Source organism: Fringilla coelebs, assembly GCF_963513975.1.
Source record: "Fringilla coelebs genome assembly, chromosome: 10".
Taxonomy (NCBI): domain Eukaryota; kingdom Metazoa; phylum Chordata; class Aves; order Passeriformes; family Fringillidae; genus Fringilla; species Fringilla coelebs.
Genome location: NC_140036.1, coordinates 16,989,137 through 17,009,551, shown reverse-complemented (window position 1 = coordinate 17,009,551; position 20,415 = coordinate 16,989,137). Strand labels below are relative to the sequence as shown.

Below are 20,415 nucleotides of genomic sequence, written 5' to 3'. Positions count from 1 at the left end.
AGCTGTGAAGAAAAAGGTGTTTCAAGGGAAGAGAAGGAACTCTGTCCTTTGCTACTGTATCTTTTATGGAACCTGGATGGGGTTAGATGCCTAAACTGACTTGGCACAGCTGGTGACAAATACAACAGAGGGCTGATGTGATGAGGAAGAGTAGGACCACAGTAGTTCAGATAGACCGATAAGCTGAAGTGGAACTCTGTCACTTGGACGACAGAGTCCAGTATACCATCAGTAGAGATGTTGAGACTCTCAAATTTCTTGTAGAAAATCTGGCTCAGAATTTGAATTAGGTTGACCAGAAGATGACTAAGCTGTGAGCATGATCTGTATTGCCAGGAACAATCTGCAAGCAGATGTAGGCTGTTATTTCACCACTAACTTCAAATCTTTGCGGAATGCAAGTTTAAGACTGTTTTGCAGCAGACTTTCACTGCATGAGGTGGCCTTCTTGCTAACATGGTGTACCCTTATAGGGTGAGGTAGAATCCTCTGTGCTCTGGGGACAGTAGTCAAGGGCCACTGGTTCATGGCCAGTGGTGATGACTGCTTCTGGCAGGGCTACAAGTACATTTGGCTGATCAATAATATGACTCATTGGGGTTTTTTGTTGCCTATATTGCTGCATTTTCTGCATTCTTCTTAACTTGAAGCAGACAAGTTTAGTTGATTTTCCGGTCATGATCTTTATAGGTAAAAGACCTGTTTTACCATTGAGCCAAGGTCCCAGAGTTTTTTTGTATGTCTCTTTTTTGCATTGTGTAAAGGTTATATTCAGCTTTCCATTTTCTGTGCTGAAACCTCCATTCTTGTGTTTATTTCCAGCTGAAAGGATGCTGTTTCAAACTACCACAAGTGTGTTCATGACAATAGTGAAAAAGAACTTGCAATTCTTTCTGTGGAAGCTTAAATGCTGCTTGGTCACAGCTTGAAAGATCACATCTCTGAAAGACAGGAGCTTTTCAAATAGGCTTCCTGGAATCATAATTGAAATAATTCTGCAATATATGTAGGACTAATCCAACATTTCCTGGTACTTAATGGGAATGTTGCTATAGAAATATGGACCTTTGAAATAGGCACTTGGAGACTGAAATTCAAAAAAAAATTTATTCAGCTTGTGAATGCGGATACATATATTCACCTCATGAATAAGTGTCTGCAGTGTGTTCTGATAACAATTGATTTTTAAGTCTTTGGAGACCTTAATGTTGCTTACAAAAGAGTCTTAACTACATGTTCCCCCTGCATAGTACCATACTAATTGGGCTTATTGTTTGTGGGGGCATGCCTCTGCTGGAGAACTTGTAGGTGCACTTGCTGCCCAGCACTACAGTGAGTGGTCTTCATCTGTAAAAGCTGTTACATGACCAGTGAGTAATAATTAAGGGATGTTTTGAAATATTGATTTGTACTTACACCTTTAGGACTTTCTGTTCTCAGAATGTGCCTGTGCCCTTCAACTTGCAGCTGAAGTAATTGTATGTAATTTTTCTCATGGAAGCAGTGTATTCTGGGGAAGACAGACCCCACTGTCCATGAATTATGTTAGAAAATGACAGATGAGGAAGAGAAGTAATTTATTTTTGAAATGCTTTTGGAATAGGCTTGTCTCAAATGTAGATTTTGTTTATTTGATGGAATAGCAGGCAATGAATTTAGCTTTTCTACCCCATTACAGTTACAATGGAGGAGGATATAAGAACAAGCTGCTTCTGCAATATACAGAGCTTATGAGAACTCAGTTCTTGGAATTCGACTTCCCACGTTAATGATGCTACAGCACTTATTTACAAATTGTATTCCAAGCTGTAGTTGGTTCTGGCTGGAATGTACTGTTCAGGATTGAGTTCTTGCTGCTGAGGGATAATGACTGCATCTGTGATGAATCTCAAGTGCAAATTGCTGCATTTCAAGGCACCAGCCAGGGGAACTGTAGAGATCACTTCAAACATGCAGGAAATGTGTTGCTAACTTTAGCTGTCAGAAGCCCTACTAATATTCCTGTCCTTTCCTTGATCTCTTGTTTTTCAGGTTTGTTTCTGACATCTTTTGCCCAAGACAGCAGGGAATGTGATCAGAACTTGCTGGAATTGATGTAAATCCTCAAGCATTGATAGCTTTGAAGTGATTTATTGCTGAGTATTTAACTAGATCAATTCTGCCTCAACCTCTCTGAAGCGTCTGAGTCAACTGAACAATAGGTTAAAAATAGGGGTGTGAGTGTAGCCTGGGTACTTCTGCCTGTACACTCCATGCTTAGAGCAGTCCTAGCTTAACTATAAACTGTTACTTGTAGCTGAAGCTGCTGGATGTGTCTGCATTTTTCCAAATGATTGCACATTTTCATACAAGTAAACATTTTTTTCTACTTTTTAAAGTCAAATGAAGGCAAAATTTTAAAATCTGATTTTTTTTTTTTTCAGCAGTTCTATTATCTTTGAGAACTTTGAACACAATCAGACTAGGTGCAGAAGCAAACATTGGTGGTGCTTTCTAAAGATGCATTAATTCCATTATATTCCCCAGAGAACTGAACATATTGGTTACAATCATGTTTTGCTGTTTAACCATTGAACTTCTACTAGTAAAGCGGTCACTGACACAGTAATCACAGAATCAAGTGATTCTATCAAGGATCACTTGATAGAAGATCCTAGAATTGTTTGGTGTGTGCTTTAGGATGACCCTCTAACCACACTGTAGAAGGGGTATCTCTGCCTTGTCCTCCGTGCCTAGGTGCTCATATCACCACCTGAGAATGGCTTTGGATATGCTCCTATCATGTATCAAAAGTTTATCTGACACTTGGAGGGGGGTTTATGGTATCAGAGAAGACTTCCACTTAACAGGAGGAACAAAAAGGTGAGGTCTGTGACTGGGCAAAGGCATTTTCTAGAGGAACATTGATACTGTGGGTAATTTACAGCTTCCATTGGAACTTGACTGCCTTCCTTAGTGTGCAGCCATCTTCTTTCCAAGTCTTAGCTACATTATAAAACCTCAGCTCTGACCACATGCTGGTATTGTCTTTGACTGCTGTGGCTTGCTGTTCCTTTGTTCAGAGCAGTTTTCTAAATCAGCCTGCTCATGACCAGAAGTGTGTAAGGAGTAGATTAGCTATCAGTGAAGGAAATCTTGCAGTATCTTTTCCATTGTGGTGTTCTATGTTAGTGCTGCAGGCATTCTGCTCTATGCTGTTTCAGAAACTCAGTGTACAGCTATGAAGTGTTTCCAGAAATATTCACTGCATCTATCCCAAACTATTGGTGAACTCAGCTTGGAGCAACTTAAAACTCACATGTATGTGGGGGGTTCTCATGTCTTGGGAGCCTGAGATGGTTATTAGTTTTTGAAAATTTGTATCCTAGTGATAAGGAATAGTCAGTCAGTAGTGCTCTGAACCACAGATGGCAAACAAGTTGTTTCACAAACAAAATCTGTGTTTCAGTTGTTTTTGAGGATGAAGGTTAATGAATTTCAAAGTCAACATGTTTAGAGCCCTGAGATGTTTACTTTGAGTCTCCTAGTTTACTGTTTGCTTTTGGAAGCATGTGTGGGTGCAAAAAGGTGAGTTCAATACAAGATTGTTGTATTAGGCTTGATAAATGCTGTGGTGTCAAGGCTTCTGCTGTCACGTGTTGGTGATTCCACTCAATAGGAGTTGAAGTTCAAAGCCTCCCTGGATCCTCCAAGTGTTGTACAAAATTCACCTGTGTAGCTTCTATTGTGACCTGGCTTAGGCATGGCCTGAATAAAGATTGTTACTGAAGAACACCCCCAGCATATGGCAGGGTTTGGGGTGGTTCAGGAGAGCAGAGCTTACCTGGGCAAGGCAGGGGCCAAATTCTCAGCCTGTGTCATGCTACTTTGATCTGCTTAGTGTGGAGTTGGTTTCCCATCTTTGTAGGCAGAGACATGTGGGGTGCCAATTCTAAAGCTGGTTATTCACAATTCCATTGGAGTCTGCTGTCACTGTCTATGAGCTATGTAGCTCCAGCGCTGGATGATCAATGTACAGCCTTAGTTTTGAATGAATCCTAGAACCTTTGCTTACAAGAGCATGAATGCTGGTTTTAATGCAAAAGAAAAGGCAGGAATTCATGGATACCACAAGCCTAAGCACATGCACAGCTGCTTGTCAGGTTTGTTCATAGCAGCTACAGTTGCAAAATCCTACAACAAACACTTCATGCCAAACTCTGTATTTCTTGGATTGCAGGAATAAATGGATTTGCTAGGAAAGAGTTGAGAACATCTCACCTCAAAGCTGATGCTGGCCAGAATTCAAGGGCAAGGTAAAATAAGTATTCCTGTAGAAAGCAAATATATCTGTCCTCACCAAGGACCTCCTGTGCCTCAAGTGAAAGTGCTGAATATATGTGACTGAAATACTCAGGCTTACCAAATGTACGTACCCTGACCTCGTTTGGCTGCAGAGCCTTGATATCAGTACCAAGCACTATTGGGAAACTTCTGCTTTAATCTGAGGGTGCATAAACTCAGTCTAGCTTTGAAACCATGACTCCAATGTTAATACAATTTCTGCTAATCCTGGCCCAGAAAAGTAACAATGGATCTGGTGTAATCAAGTCAGATGTAACTGTTAAAGTGGACTCCAAGCTTTTCTATCTCTGACCTGTTGTGGTAAATCCGAGCATGTTTCTGGACAGTAAATTTGTATCTTTTAAGAGAAATACGGCATGGCTGTACTTAGGCCTGCATTTGGCTATGTGTTTGGTGCTCTGAAGAGCTGTCCTTCCAGGTAGCAGAAGCTGGGAAGGCAGCAGAGACATGAAGTTTTATTTATACTTCCCTTTTCAGGAGGTTGAAGAAAATGGAGTCTGACTTCTTGATCTGATTCTTTTATGGAAATTGTAACCATAATTTCTAAGCATCTGACGCTGTCTGCTGGTCTCACCTTGGTGCTGTGTGAATGCAGCTGTGCTGTCTGTACTTTGCAGTCAATGTGTGCAGGTGCCTAAAGGATCAGTGCCTCCTTTCTGACACCCACTGTCTCTGGTCTAGCCCAGTGCCTGCTCCTTGTTGCCCCAGCGTCAGGGAGACAGCTGGTATGGGTGGATGATACACCAAACTAGTCTTAAATAGGCTCTGTTTTAATCAGGCAGGGTATTATAAAGTATCCTAGCTACAGAGAAGGCTGAGAGCCTAATGCTGCAAATCCCCTTGTTAATATTTTTATAGATTGTGTACTGCATCAAATCCAGTGAAAGGAGAATTCTCTTAGTAATCCATAAAGTTCATAGTGCACTTGCTGCTTTGTCAAGCAGCTGCAGACTCAAGAATGTTTGGACCTGCAAACCTATTTGATTTTCAGATGCTCTGGGGTTTGATGACTTGCAATCTGGACAATGCTTTAGGGGTTTCTGTGCTACCTGCAGAAGCAGTGGATATACCCCTTACTCCTTTCTAGTGGGAGTATTCTTGGACCCAGAGGAATTTCTGGGAAGAAGAATGTAGTTACAACTTCAGGGAATCTTTTCCTAGACTCTCGTTTTATTTTAGTTGTGCTTAAGCTAAATGGAACAGTTGGTTCTTCCCTTCCCCAGCCCATACAAGCTAATCACTAGTCTAGTTTTGCAACACCAATCTTTTAATGAAGTCTTAAATATTTTTAAATTGCTCTTCATCCTGGAGTTGTAATATGGTGAATGCTTTAAGCTCTGAGCAGAGCTGGTGATGATAGAATTCTCATCATATGCCCCCCTAGTTCTGAGCTCTGCTGTTCTGGTCTCTAGGTTTCCCATTTGCCTCTCCTTGCTGGGATCTTTAAAGGCATGAGGAAGCCTGCTGAGCTCTGGCTGCTAAATGCAAGAGGTAGGAGTTCTGTTCTGCAGTGTTGCCAGTTCAGAGACCTTTACAACTTAAATCAAACAATTTTAACTTTGTAATAATAAGTCAACCACAGTAGCTTTAGAAGCTATGTCAGCTGCAGGGATTAGTAAAAAAGTAGTTAAGAGGTCTGTTCTAGTTTCCTGTCAGCTGCTGGTAGGACCAGAAGAGATTCAGCTTCTTCCCTGCTGTGATATGAGCCCTGGAAGATGTTCTGCCTTAGGGAAGGAGGGACAAAGCTGTTTGGTGGGGTTTGGGTTATATGCACACATCAGATTCTTCCTCTGCAAGATGAGTAAGGGATGGAAAAATCTGTATTGCTTTGCCTCCAGTCTTGTCTGGCTTTGCAGTTGTGTGATGCTACAGTTTTCGAACCAATAATTGCTACCTTCTCTTAAATAGGAGATTGTTATAGGGCTGTGTGAAAGGCTAGAATCTACCTGGGTGGCTTTTTCCTTCCCACCTACATGACAGCTGCTTCTTTTTTCTTTACCTGTTCCCCATCCTCAGATGCCCATGTGTCCTGCTTGGCACATTTTCAGAAGTGTGCAAGTTCACATATTTGAGTTTGCTTGCCTTTCTGAGTAAGTTTCCTCATGCCATTCTTGCTTGCTATGGAACTTCTGACATCATGTGTATATGACAGCTTTGTAGCTTGGCTCCTAAATTTCCTGCATTTTCATGACCTTGGATTATGGATTTGGTATGTCTGTCTCTAATTTAATGAGCAAATAGTTTCCCCTTGCCCCTAAACCACTCATTTTCCTCACTCAGGTTTTCGGTCATATGTCTTGAGCCAACCATGTAATCTTTGACTCTCTCATTACCTTATGTGCTTTCCATTGCTATGACCAATATCTTGACAAGGAATTCATGCCAACAGGTGCCTGGTTGTTTTTTTTTTTTTTTTTTTTTTTTTTTTTTTTGATTTGTTTTGTTTTGTTTTCCTGAGCTGTAGAAGGTCAGATGGGGCAGGTGTGCTCTGTGGTGGCAGCACCAACTGTGCTTCTCTTTCTCTGCCCCTTTTTGACCCACCCATGAAGGAAGATCATGTGTGCAGTGGTGCTTCCTTGGTGCTCACCCCACTCTTGGGAATTGCTCCAAGATTAAAAGTTTAACTGTTTTCTTAATCTGTTAATTCTTATAGTCATCTCTTGAATTGTATCAGCCTGTACTCAGGTGTGTCAGAGCTTCATGGCACGTGGAGTGCAGAGCTATTATGCTCTGTTAGGAGATGCCTATGGCTGCAGAAAATTTCTTTGGCATCCAATAGCTATTAATAAGATGCTGGATCAATGATTGTTCTTGCCCTCTGTGATGTGTTTAGTAAGCCATGATGTGCTTATCCTGTGTGAGTTTATTTCTCCAGTGTTTAGTCCGTTTTTGCATTTGACCCTTACAGTATCCTATGATAGAGACTTCTAAATTTAAGTGTGTCTTGTTCTTTTGTTGTAAGAGCAGTTGGTGGTCACTCTCTAGTTCTCTTTCTTCAGGCTTGTACCTCTCAAATACCTGTACCTTTACTCCTTTTATCTATTCAGCTGAAAAATCTTCAGTTTATGTTATTCCAAGCCCCATTGTTATTAATGTTCAAGGAAAGTAAGTTTAAGTATAATACCCTTTTTGAACCGAAGTGACAAGGAGCATAGTCTGCTGTTCAAAAAGGATGCAAACCCTAGGGGTTTTTAAGTTTTATGGTAATGTTTTCTGCTTTATCCTTTGTGTCTTTTGGAACAATTGTTCACTTTTTTTGACCTTTTGTTGGTGCTGAGTAGTCATCTGTTGTTTGTCAAGAAATGTCTGATTGAATCTTCTTCTTCCAATTAGCAATATCTGATTTAGACTTGGTTTGTTTCTGTGAGCATTTCTTTGGAGTTGTCATTACCATGTTGTATCACTCATTTCATTGCTTCTTTTGGACTATTAATAAATTGATGAACTAGAAAAAGTGTATTCTAACTTATTTTTTGTTTATTTGACATTTATTTCAAGAGCTGGAGCCTGTTGTAGCACCTTAGTAACTACTCAAGGCATTGGTATCCAAGAAAACTGTGCACACGTGCAGGCAATCAGAAAACCTTATCAGAAACCTAATTTAAGTGTTGGGGCTATTTTGTTTTTTTTTACTTCAGTCTTTTGTTCCTGAAGTGCATTGTAGAAAAACTTAGGAGCCTCACTTCTTCCTGATAAACTCTGCTTTGGAGACTTTCTAATCTTCAGAGAACTACACAGAAATTTGGAGTTGTTCCTAAATCTTAATTGTTCAGGGGTGTGATGCATTTGTTTCTTGATAGTCTTATATGTGGGATTTTGACAATCTCACCAAGATGGAGATGAGCAGTGCTCTCAGTGTGGGATTTGTGCTTGTATTTGTCTCTAAGGCAAGACAATTATAAAGGCCTTTCAAAGGCAGTGCCCTCATCTTTATTAATGCAGCTTTTCCACATTTGCTGAGAGAACTCTTGAGCAGCTCTGGAGAGTTTATTTTTCATAGTGATTGTTTATGAATATTATCTTTGGACTGCCTAAACCCCTTGTAATTGTGCTTATAAAAAACTATTCTTGTTTCTAAGTGGGTGAATCTATTTTTATGCTCATCAACATAGTGCTTTCTGTTTTGGAAGATTTTTTTTTAACTTATAGGCACTTTTTTGGTGTGCTCTGAAAAGCAATGTTTATACAACTAGTTTATGGCATCACTTAGAAACAAGTGTGTTATCAGCAACAAGATGTTTGGGCTGATCTGCCTTGGGCCTCTTGTGGGGGTAACACAACAAACCAGTTAAAAATTCCTCTGCTGTATCCAGAAAGGAGGTGGTGCAGAACTCTTCCCTGCTACTGACTCCTTTGGGATTTTTATGGCAGGTCCCTTAATAATGCTTATTTGCATAGGTTTAGTAAGGCAGTGTTGTCTTAGTGAGTCAGTAATTTAATATAAATTGAGTGAGAAGTCTTTTAATTCAGATTTCAAGTACTGTGTATTTTTGAGTCACTCCATGCGTCATAAGGTTTTAATGTTCTTTTGTTTTTGTTATTTGGCTATCTTTTGTTACCATAGCTTTAGGTGATAGCTTAGCAAATAAGTTTTTTGAGATACAACCATGGATTGATGACAACATGCTTAGGCACTATTTAAGTACTTTGGTTAAGTAAATAAGGGACAGATTAATGACATTTTCAGTTTCCTCTTCTCAGCCTTCTCATGGGTGGAAACACTGTCTTAGTGTCCGATACTATTACATGTTAACATAGTACAGACAAAGACCATGATAAATGGTGACATTTCCAAAAACAATTACGTGACTTGGAAGTCAGGAACCAAGTGCTTGCATTTAGTGTTTGTTGGAGGCTACAATGTATTACAGTTGTTTCTTTTCAAGGAAACAAACTAACCTGGCTCGGATAAGTCAACTAATAAAGGTAGAACCATAGTATCTTTGTAAGACCTTCGGGAAGATTTTTACCTCAGAATTTTTTTTTTTTTCTATAAAGTAGCTCAGTTGCAATAAACTAGAATACAAGCAGGTAACATGGTCCTGCAATAAATGGCACATCAAGTTAGCAGATCCAGTCAAGGGCCCTCTGCCAGTACATCTCCTCATGTACTTTTGCCACATCTGGCTGCTCATCAAAAGATTTGTTTGAACTCTGCAACATTTTGACTCTCCTGTATCACTGCTGTTTCTCCTCTTGGATTAGCATTTAAGTCTGCCTTTCACTGGGTCTGTGGAAACCCTCCCCGAGATAAGGTTTGCTGTGTAAGTAAGTGGCTGTTACCAAAGTTGCTGAGCCATTGAGAAACTTTGCCTGGGAGCAGAGAAAATTGTCATCTTTGTTCCATTTAGGTTAGGGAAAAAGAAAAAAACCAGGAAGCATGATAAAAGTAAGTACAATTCTGCTTAGTGCACATTTGGTTTTTTTTATTTAATCTAAAGTGGGTTTGAAGAAGGGACTTCAGTAGAATTCTGAAAATACTTTGTATTTTCTGTAGGTAAGAATATCTAAATTATACTAAGAGGGTGTAAATTCATCAAGAAAATGTCTTAATTTCACTGCATAAGCCAGTCATTGACTTCCTGAACTGATGTCATAGGTACTTGATGTTGCAGTTTTTCTGTCATATTTCCTGTGGCAGGATTAGTCTGGTCTATCCATTTATCCTTTGAATGCACAGGTGCAATACTGGTACTAATTTGTTTTACACAGATCTAGAACCTGTGCCTTCCATGGCTTTGCTGGCAGGATAAACCCTGTGGTCTAAGACATTGAAATGACTGTGATTGTTGCACAATAATTTGCAGAAGAAAGAGGTGCAAAATTGCTGGAGATGGGAGTCATGGACTTCAAATGTAGTTTTGAAGTCTGAATCTGTTGTCTTTCTTGTAAAAGCAGATTGAATGCCAGGATGCCTTGGAAGCAGCAGCTCGGGCAGAGGGCCTGCCACTGGACATCTCTGTGCATTCCCAGCTGAGAATGCTGGATGAAGAGCATCACAAGGGCAAATACCACCATGGTCTGAATGCACTGAAACCCATACGGACCACTTCCAAGTACGTCTTTAGGCTACCACAGAACTCATACAGCATTTGCTTTTCAAACCAGTGACAAAGCAGAATTGCAGATGTAGGTCTGCTGACTGGTACTGGAAACATCAGAATTTGTTTAGCAAGTGTGGCTGGCATGGACCATTGGGTACTCTGAGTGCTTTCAATGAGAGGAGGCTTTGTTTTTCTTGAAGATTGACATTTCCTGTTTGCTTTTTCATTTGTTTGTGATTTTTCTTTAATTTTTTTAGACACCAGCACCCGGTTGATAATGCTGGGCTTTTTTCCTCCATGACCTTCTCTTGGCTCACTCCTTTGGCCCACAGAGCATACAAGAAAGGGGAATTGTTTATGGATGATGTATGGTCTTTATCAAGGCACGAGTCTTCAGATGTCAACTGCAGAAGGTAAAGAGATGTAGTTCATTATTGTTTTCTTGTTTCCATTTATTACATGTTATTACATGCAGGGAATGGTATGCTGTTGCCCTAGAAGAACAGCACTGGCATTTTGTTTTGCCTTTCTCAGAATGGTGGAATTCACTTTCATCTTTCAGAGGCAGCTTTCTCAGGCAGCGCAGTTTCTGTAGCCTTGTTGATTTCAGTGAAATTAGGGGATTTTATCTTTAGGAGTGTTTTACAATTATTCTGATTTTGCATGTCTTTAATCTGGCTTTTTATGAAAACAAATTTTTTTCTCAAGGCTACAGTGAAAAATTCTTGAGCTAAAATGAGAAATAATACTGTCAGTAGCAAGGTGATTTGAATGTGGATCAGATCTTCTGATCAGGTTTACCCTCTGTGGTTAATGAGAATTTCTTCAGGTTTTGACTCTGCAGTCTTCAGTCAGTTCAGCAGAGAAAGACTGTCAGTATATTAAGATTGCCAAAGAGACTCCAGGCAAAGAAAAAAGCATTGTGTTTTTCATCCCTCTGTCCTATGGAAGTAACACTACATAGATATTTCTCTTTACCTCACAGAGTGTATTTATTTCTCTTAATATTATTTTTTGTTGTTCTGAGCTAGGAAGCACTTAGAGTTTTAACAAAGAAGTATGTATGAGACTGTGCCTTCTCTCACAGTGAAAAATTTATGACATTAATAAATGTCATAAATCTTCTGTTTTTATTAGGCTGGAAAGACTGTGGCAGGAAGAACTAAAAGAAAATGGGCCTGATGATGCTTCTCTCCGGAGGGTTGTGTGGATTTTCTGCCGCACCAGGCTCATCCTTTCCATAGTGTGTCTGATGATCACGCAGCTCGCGGGTTTCAGTGGACCAGTAAGTAATATCCATCCTTTTTTTAACAACCCCAGAGGGCTCCATCTCATGGCCAACTGTAAAATCTTAAGGTTTCATTGCAGAATCACTTAAATGTTTTGACTAGCTAGAAATTTTGGGGTGAAATTCAAGAGCAATTCAATAATCCAAGATAGGATTCCTACAGCTGATGGATCAGTTGCTGAATACCCAGGCAAGTTCTTGGGGAAGGGAGGGGGAGTTTAGGTATCGTGGAGGAAATGGACTTTTTGTTTTTTTCTCTTTGATTTTGAGTATAGTTTAAAGTTCTTCCCTAACTGCATAAGCTTAACTGCATAACTTGCTTTTTTCATAAGACTCTTATGTGCAGGTCTTCCAATTGTTTTTCTCTTTGAAATTCTGTAAATTTATTTTGGAATAAAATTCAGTCTGATAAAACCCTAATCTTAAATTATTGGCATTAATAGCAGTCTTCGAGAAGCGGACCGAAACAATTCTGAGAACACTGCTTAAAGACTAATGTGAGCAGGTCTCAAGAAGCCTGTGGGTGTAGTCTTTACTGATCCTACAGAGAATGGCCAGACAGGTTTCAGGTAGAAGTGTTAGAAAACCTTGTTGCCTCTAGGAACGGCTGCAGTGTGTTGCTAAGGGTCGTATTGAAGATAACAACATGGGACTTGACATTCACACCATTTTTTGTCACCTGTTTGTTGCACATTCTGTGCAGATTTAAAGTTGAAATTTGACTAAATTTATTCTCTACACATTTCCCTTGAGGAGTAGGAGCAGTATTACTGCTAGTAGTACACGTTTCAGTGTGCTGGTAAGCTGGAGGTTCATTTCTTGGGTAAGTACGCTTGGGTGCACTGTTAGGTGAAATGTCTTTTTAAAATGTTTTCCTGCTTTTAAATGTCTTATCAAAAAATAATGTTCTGTTTTTTAAGTCTTCTTAAAGTTTGCCTTGTTTCATGTAATATGAATTACAATGAATGTTTCTGTGGTATTGTTTTCTTTGTAATATTTTATAGTTGTCTTTATTATAAAATACATGAACGTACTTTGGAAATTAACAATAAATTATGATTAAGGTTTTAACAGCACTAGCTTTTCCCAAGAAGAGCTTCTGTCATTGTTTCACTACAGGGCTTGAGGACCTGCTTTTATCTTTAGCAAAGAACTTGCAGCAGGGTTACCCCTAATTTCTCTAGTGCAGTGGTCTCAATTTGTCTCAGCCAAACTGCTGAATGAGAGAGAGCCAGAGGGGAAAGGAGAAAACAAACCAGCTTGATTATGTTGGGGGCTGCTGCTGCAATTGATGCTTGATATGGGTAACTTAAAATTATCTGTAGACAGTTGCCCATTTACAGACAACCTTATTCATTTTTCTGAATAAGGCCCAATTCATTTTTGGCTCTACCATTTGGCATGAAAATAAGTCTTTACCATCCCTCCTCCCTGTTTTTAAAAATGGCATGCCTCAGGGATATGCCTATGCTGTCTCCTCAGAAATATCAGTGCTTTCTTGTATTGTTACACCTTTTCAGTCACCTGAAGATGAGAAAGGAGATAGGAAAAGCACTTGACTTAACCTGATGTATTGGAGGAAAATTATAAAAGTGGAGTTAAACACTATATTCAACTTCAAAAAATTTAATTGAATGTCTATGATCTTGAAATGCCAGCAAATGGCTGTGGCTTTGCTAATGAGCATTGTGATGGTTATAACTGGAAAGGACTCTTTTTTGCTTTGGTTGGGTGGTTTTTTTGGTATCAGATCCTTCAAGGGTCTTCCTCTTTTTTTATTTTGATACATTTTGCATCTGGCACAGAATCTAAACATATAGCCTGGTGAGTCAGCTGTATGTGTCAGACTGCCTTGTAATAACCATCAGAATGTACTAGTATAGGTGATATATTATTTATCTCCAATGAATACTTGCTGCTATTTGATCAGCTACCAAAACTTCCAAGTTCTGGTGGAGGAGCAAAGAGTTTTCTTGATTACTAAACATAATTGGTTTAACTCCAGGTCTGAACAATGTACCTGTTTGCTACTGTTCAGAGCTATTCTTCCCATTTGGGAGATGGGGAAACTTGCTATTTTAGTGGAGCACAGCTTGACACTTTGGTCAGTTACTGGAGGGGGGACTGGTAAGCTGTGGGAGGTAAGTTTTCCAGTTTCCCCGTTGGCTCCAGCTGCAGCCTGCCCCGTGCTGTGGCGCGCTGGCTGCAGCAGGGACGCCGGCCCTGCAGTGGGACCAGTGACAGAAGCTGTTCTTCAGCATTTTCAGGATGGCTGTTTTCTGCGTCAGGATGAGGCATTCCTGCTGGCCAGAGCCACCGCCAAGAGCAAAGGTAAGGTAATGTTTATTCCATGGGAATGCTTAAGACAGCCCAGCAGCTTGTACCAACCACTACGGTAGTAGCCACAGGAGCTCTTTCCTCCCCTTAGCTTAGTTGATATGCTGTAATGTTTTTGTTTTGTAAATAACTTTATGCTGGATTCTTTTCATTAAACTAATATGAATTTGAATAGTACTTGTTCAGATGTAAATGTTAATTTTCTGTGACTTTTTTCCCCTCCCTTTTCAAAATTCTTTAATCTGCTGTTTCCTCTTTTCTTTCTTCCGGAACAAAAATAAATTGGGGTATAATATAAGCTGGTCTCTATTTCATCATGGGAGATGCTGAATCTATGAAATAGTGCTGCAAAATTGCACTAAAGTTTTGGGAGGAATGAGACCCCAGGAAACATCTGCTATCTTTTTACATCCTCTCTGGGAGACTTTCAGCAATGCTGTGGTGTGTGAGAAAAGGCTTGCAGTCTGCGACCATGCTGAGTTACAGCTCGTGAGGAAAAAGGGGGATTTTCACCCCAATTGCTCAGTGACTCAGTTGCATATGTTGGATTGAATACTGGAAAAAGAAGTCAGTAATCTCCACAGTAACTGCAGACCAACTGTATGCAGTTGTGATCCAAACAGTCGATGTAAAATTAAATCCAATCAGGAGAAAGTTGGAATGCACTAGATCTGTGAATGTGAGCTCCTCACATTTGTGCAGTGATCGGTATGTAAATTTTCTCAGTGGCCATTCTAGAATCTGATGGACATCTGGCTTTAATTCACACCTGTGAAAAAGAGCAAAATTATTTACAGCATGTTTCCTTGGTTCTGATGTGTGGAATTATTTTCCTCTGAACAGATGAATTTGATCTCCACTTTTTATTTTGTTATTTGGTGCTGGGCTGTAGCTATCAAAACCTTTGCTGGAGTTGGTGGGGTTTTTTTTTCCCTCTCTTCAAACTATACAGAACTCCTACTTGCAAAACATGATTTAGCCAAGAGGACTTCAACGGACTATGATGTGAAAGGCTTCTCAAATATTTTCTTTGGTCTCAGATTTTTTAATTGAATTTTCTTGTGGGCAAAGGTAATTCTCTACTCTGTACTAGTATATCGAAAGCACCAGTATCTTTAAACATCACTTGTTGAAAAGCTCTCTAGGAAGTCTCTTGCTGTCTGTGAAGCCTTACTGTAGGATACTTTTGAAACCAGATTTCAGAATTTGTGCAGCCTCAGAAGCGTCCTCTGTTGGTACCTTCAAGTTTGACTTCTTTTGGACTCCGTGAACAAATACCGTTCTGTTTTTGTACCTTTATAAATTTGTGTATAGATTTAAATCTAATTTGCTAGAAGCTAAGATTGACTGTTAGATATTAGCCCTTTATAATTTTCCTGTACATGCAGATTGTATGTTTATACAATGGTCTACCTGTTGTATAGTGTTTTTGAGATGTTACAATATAAGATGACTCTTCATTTCAAATAAAAGCCTATTGTTTCGCAGTTACTAATATTTAATGCTGGTGGTTGTGAATTGTATGATGTTATGTTGTGCCATTGGACCACAAAGAGCTGGAGTTGGGGATTGGTGGTTCTGGGGGCTGTCCTCTTTCTGCAGGTGATGTTTGAAATGTGATTCCTGAGGTAAAGTGTTTATGTTTTTGGGGGAAGAGGGTATGGGGAGGGATTGAATGGTTAATTTTTTTGTCTTTTTTTTTTTTTTTCTCCCCATCCCCAATGATTTGTGGTATTGCGTACCTTGTGCTTTCTGCTTGTTTTTTTCTTTACTATTAAACTGCTGATGTTTATTTCCAGGAATGTTTTGCAAATGTCCTTCTCACTCTTCCCCTCTACAACTGTAGGTACATTGTTCCTTTTTATCAAATAAGCACGTTTGAAGCAAACCAAAGATAAAATAAAAAAAGGTCTTAATGTCACGTAAAGGAATGTTTCTTAATGTGTGCAGATGTATAAGTAGTGACTATATTTTAAAACTCTTCTATATGATAATGCATTGCTTTCAGCTAACTGACACATTTATGTTAAGTTAGAAGACACGGAGGATTAGGAGCGTGCTGCGAGGAATATGGTTCCAAATTAAACTCTCTTTACTTACTAAATTTGACTCAGTGCTTGGCTCTCAGCAGGGCTTGTGTTACAGTACTTCTTGTATTGACACCTTTTACTTCTGGAAAGAAGATGCTTTCTATTTCAAACGGCTCTTTTAAAAGCAAAGTAGCCTACTTATTTCTAACTTAACATAAAGTTATTGTATGGTCTTCTGGGGTGATGGGGTGTTCATGCAAGCTTGCATTTCTTCCTGTAGGCATTCGTTGTGAAACACCTCTTGGAGTATACCCAGCAGAGTGAGTCCAACCTGCAGTACAGCTTGTTTTTAGTTTTTGGCATCTTTATGACGGAAGTGGTGCGATCGTGGTCCCTGGCACTAACCTGGGCGCTGAACTATCGCACGGGGGTCAGACTGCGTGGGGCTGTCCTGACAATGGCCTTTAAGAAAATCCTTAAGCTGAAGAACATCAAGGAGAAGTCTCTTGGAGAGGTAAGCTGCAGCCTTGTTTTGGAAATGGCAGTATGAAAAGGGATGTGTAATATATTCCTTTGAGAACGAGCTGTGCCTTAAATCTAAATTATCTGTTCTGTCTGTTTTTCAGCTCATTAATGTTTGTTCCAATGATGGTCAGAGGATGTTTGAAGCTGCAGCAGTTGGCAGTTTGTTGGCTGGGGGCCCTATTGTGGCCATCTTGGGAATGGTTTATAATGTCATTATTCTGGGACCAACAGGCTTCTTGGGATCTGCTGTCTTCATCCTCTTCTACCCAGCAATGGTTAGTTGGAAAGAGTTAAGACTTGCTTCATTTTTCTTAGGTCAGACAAATGTATAGTTCTGAATAAAAGGTGTTGAAATGTGCTAGATTTAGCCAGTTTATGGCGCTGCACTTTGTTGAAGGCATTTACAAGATAGTGTATGAAGCAGAAATACAGAATCAGGAAGCTCAAAATGATAAAATTAGAAAATGAGACTAATAGTCATAGCTAAATGAAACTGTAGAATATTCAGGTGCTCATGGTTGATGTTGGAAAGATGAGGGCCTCCAGCTTGTGTATGGTGCTCAGTGTTGCGTAAGCAGTGTTCTTGATTTCTTGACTCGACACAAGATGTTGAAAAACACCACATCTGGCGCAGCTTGTTCTTGATGAGGTACTCCTGCTTCTGCTGAGCTGTGACATAGGCTAGTTCAAGCCAAAATCTTCTTGCCTATAAAATGTCTGTAAGACTGCTGAAGATTTGTCACTGTATTCATAAGACATGTTTTATAAACCATGGAGGTTGAATACTGTGAGATTCACTGTGGCCCAATTATCTGGCCAAAAGTAAGGATTATGTAAGGGAGTTGTATTTTAGAGGGTAATGAGGAATGGAGTTTGAACATGTTTTCCAGTTCTTTCTAGCAGTCCTCCTTTATTGATGGGGAACTTCAAAAGAGTTTGCAGGTGTGTGAAAAAAGGCAAGGAGTTAAGACTTTCTGAAGTAGTGGGTTGGGTTTGAATTTCAGACCAGGAATGGGATGAATGTAGGAGTAGCAGATACTTTAAAACATATCAAACACAACTTTCTGGTTTTATATTAGTTTAGTAAAAATATTAAAAACTGTTTTACTACCTTCATAGCACTGGCATGGACTAGAAATTGATCTGACTGGGCAAAGTCCTGATTTACCTTACAGAATCAGGTTAAAAGGCTGGCTAAAGTGGGGGTCAACTTCATGTGTCTTTAGGTTAACTTTATGCTTCAGAAGCCTTAACTGAACTAGTACTATTCAATATTGGTAAAAGTGCACAACTTTATTCTCTCAAATTTTTGTTGGAATTTGCTCTCACGTCTGGTGCTTTGTGCAGGAGGAAATGAATGATGTTTTTAGCCTGAGTTTTATGTTAGAGCAGCAGTTGCCTGGCCCTATCCCTGAATCCCCTTTTCAGATTAAAAATTAATTTTCTCTGGCAACAAGAGAAAATTAATTGAAGGTACTTGCTTTTCCTGAGTTGTTGTGTTTTTTGTTTCAGATGTTTGTGTCCCGCCTCACAGCTTATTTCAGAAGAAAATGCGTAGCAACAACAGATGAACGTGTGCAGAAGATGAATGAAGTTCTTAATTACATTAAATTCATTAAAATGTATGCCTGGGTCAAACCATTTTCTCAGAATGTTCAAAGTGAGTTCCCACAGTCTGTAAATGTCTCCTTTGCTGCAGATGCTACAACTTTGTAGCCTGGTGCATCCTGACTTTGTGCTGTAGGTGCTGCTGTACAGGCAGTGTAAGAACTGTCATCCTTCAGGCTCCTCTGTGTTATGCACAGTGGGTTGGACAAACAGACCTGCTTCTAAAATTTCACCTTCTAGTGTAATGATGTTTGTGGCATAACACTAATCTTAAATCTTTCAATTTTGTTCCTCTTTTATCACTTAAAAAATCCCTATATTTGTGTGGAGTTTTGACCATTATAGCTTCCTCCTCTATAATTGTTTTCCTTATGAGAATGTTTACAATGTGATAAACACTAAAGTGTAGAGTTAGGTCTCTTACTCACTGTTTATAGTGCTATGGTACTGTCTGTTTTGTGTGTGTACCCCCTGAATTGCAATTCAAATGTGGTGCTCCTCTTTGTATTTCTAGAAATCCGTGAGGAGGAACGCAAAATCTTGGAGCGTGCAGGCTACTTCCAGAGCATCACTGTGGGAGTGGCACCCATTGTAGTTGTCATTGCCAGTGTGGTGACCTTTTCTGTCCATATGATCCTTGGCTATGACCTTACAGCAGCTCAGGTAAACTGTTGGAAATATTCTTTATACTTTAGTTTATGTGGCTTTTTTACTGAGTCTTTTCCTTTTCTTGTGTAGCTGTGCCCATGTGGCCAGGCTGTATCCTGGCTCACAGAAGTGAATATCTGATGGCTGTGACAGCAGCAGGTGGAGTCTTATATTTTGCACAAAAAGCTCTTGGTGCTCTTTTGTCCTGACCTTCCTCAGAACAGGTTTTGGACTGAGTATAAATAAGTCCTCCTGTTTTGGTGGGGCATTGGGGATGGGGTGTTGGGGATTACTGGATGTTTTTTGTTTTGCAGTGTGCTTGGATACAAACAGCACAAATGTCTAAAAATAGGATTTGCATTTGTGCCTTCACTAGTAGGTTAATGTGGAATTTGACTTACAAACAGAACAAGTTGTCATGGTCTGTTTAAAGCACTAGAGAAGGAGTTGGATAGATTTGCTGTTTGAGAATATGTTGAGTATCTAAATGGTTGTTCTTGGACTGGGCCTTTTCTATGGTTTTGACTTGCTGCTGTGCCATTTCAGCTTTTAGAAGGCTGGAGCTGTTAGAATGTTGCATCAAAGTGTGATTATTTTCCTTGTCTCGTTTTTAGGCATTCACAGTGGTCACTGTATTTAACTCAATGACTTTTGCTCTCAAAGTAACTCCATTCTCAGTGAAGTCTCTGTCTGAGGCATCTGTTTCTGTTGACAGATTTAAGGTAAGCAGTCATTTGGCTTCACAGTTTTCTCTGTAAGTGTGGAGTGTTGTATGTCTTCAGTAGATGCAAAGGGAACACTTGGAAGGTAATATGATTTTAATGGCAGAGAAGTTGTATTTTTTTATGCTTAGCATTCTAGATTATTTGATTCTGCAAGAGATACAAAGTTCAAGAATAAAATAGTGGCAGTGTGAGAAGTAAAATAGTCTGATTCAAAGATTTTATGATTTTGAATTTGGCCACAGGAAGAGATAAGAGTGAAGGACTCAGTGGCTCACTGTATAATAATTTTTAACTCCATTTTAAGAACATTTTTATGAAAAGACTGCAACATATGTACAATGAAATTTTATGCTTTACCAAAAAAGCCTTTTGAAAATATCAGGTATTAGGTAAGCAGGTTGATAAAAACAGTGGGGTTTTATCTGTGGTCATAGAACCCTGATATCTTTATATTTCCAGACCAGATTAAATGACTGAAATTCCTCTATATCAATAAAATGGAGTTGTGATCTGGCAAAACAGATCTATGGCAGAAAATGTAAAACACTGATAATGAGCAGTCTTATCTCCCATCATTGGGATTGGAGGATGAATACACTGCATGTACTTTATGAACTCAGAGGGGAGACCTTTACTTTGTCTTGTCTCTTGAAGATAACAGTGCATTACACATTGTGGAAATTTCCAGAATGGAAAATAGCACTTTCCAAATAGAAACTTTCACAAGCATTGACAGATACATGGATTCTGTGTAATGCATTCATGAAACAAACCTCTGTGTGAGAAAACCAGGATCTGTAGAGTGATTGAGATTCCATTGCTTTTGAGCAATTTTGCTTCATCTTCTGAGTCAGCCTAAAATCAGC

General features: G+C 39.5%; 1 protein-coding gene across 5 annotated transcripts in view; it reads left to right on the top strand.

Moving 5' to 3' along the window:
- ABCC5 (ATP binding cassette subfamily C member 5) overlaps positions 1 to 20,415 on the top strand; it is a 45,015-nt gene that overhangs the window by 3,761 nt on the left and 20,839 nt on the right. For 2 of the 5 annotated variants that reach the window (XM_084211901.1, XM_084211903.1), the window contains exons 3-10: positions 10,240 to 10,400; positions 10,646 to 10,801; positions 11,526 to 11,673; positions 16,324 to 16,557; positions 16,670 to 16,843; positions 18,081 to 18,228; positions 18,691 to 18,839; positions 19,439 to 19,546. In XM_084211901.1, coding sequence (XP_084068027.1) covers positions 10,240 to 10,400; positions 10,646 to 10,801; positions 11,526 to 11,673; positions 16,324 to 16,557; positions 16,670 to 16,843; positions 18,081 to 18,228; positions 18,691 to 18,839; positions 19,439 to 19,546 — 1,278 coding nt within the window. Of the gene's footprint in view, positions 1 to 4,238; positions 4,296 to 10,239; positions 10,401 to 10,645; positions 10,802 to 11,525; positions 11,674 to 16,323; positions 16,558 to 16,669; positions 16,844 to 18,080; positions 18,229 to 18,690; positions 18,840 to 19,438; positions 19,547 to 20,415 lie in introns of those variants that run through there. The other 3 variants (XM_084211904.1, XM_084211902.1, XM_084211905.1) reach the window with 3 other exon arrangements.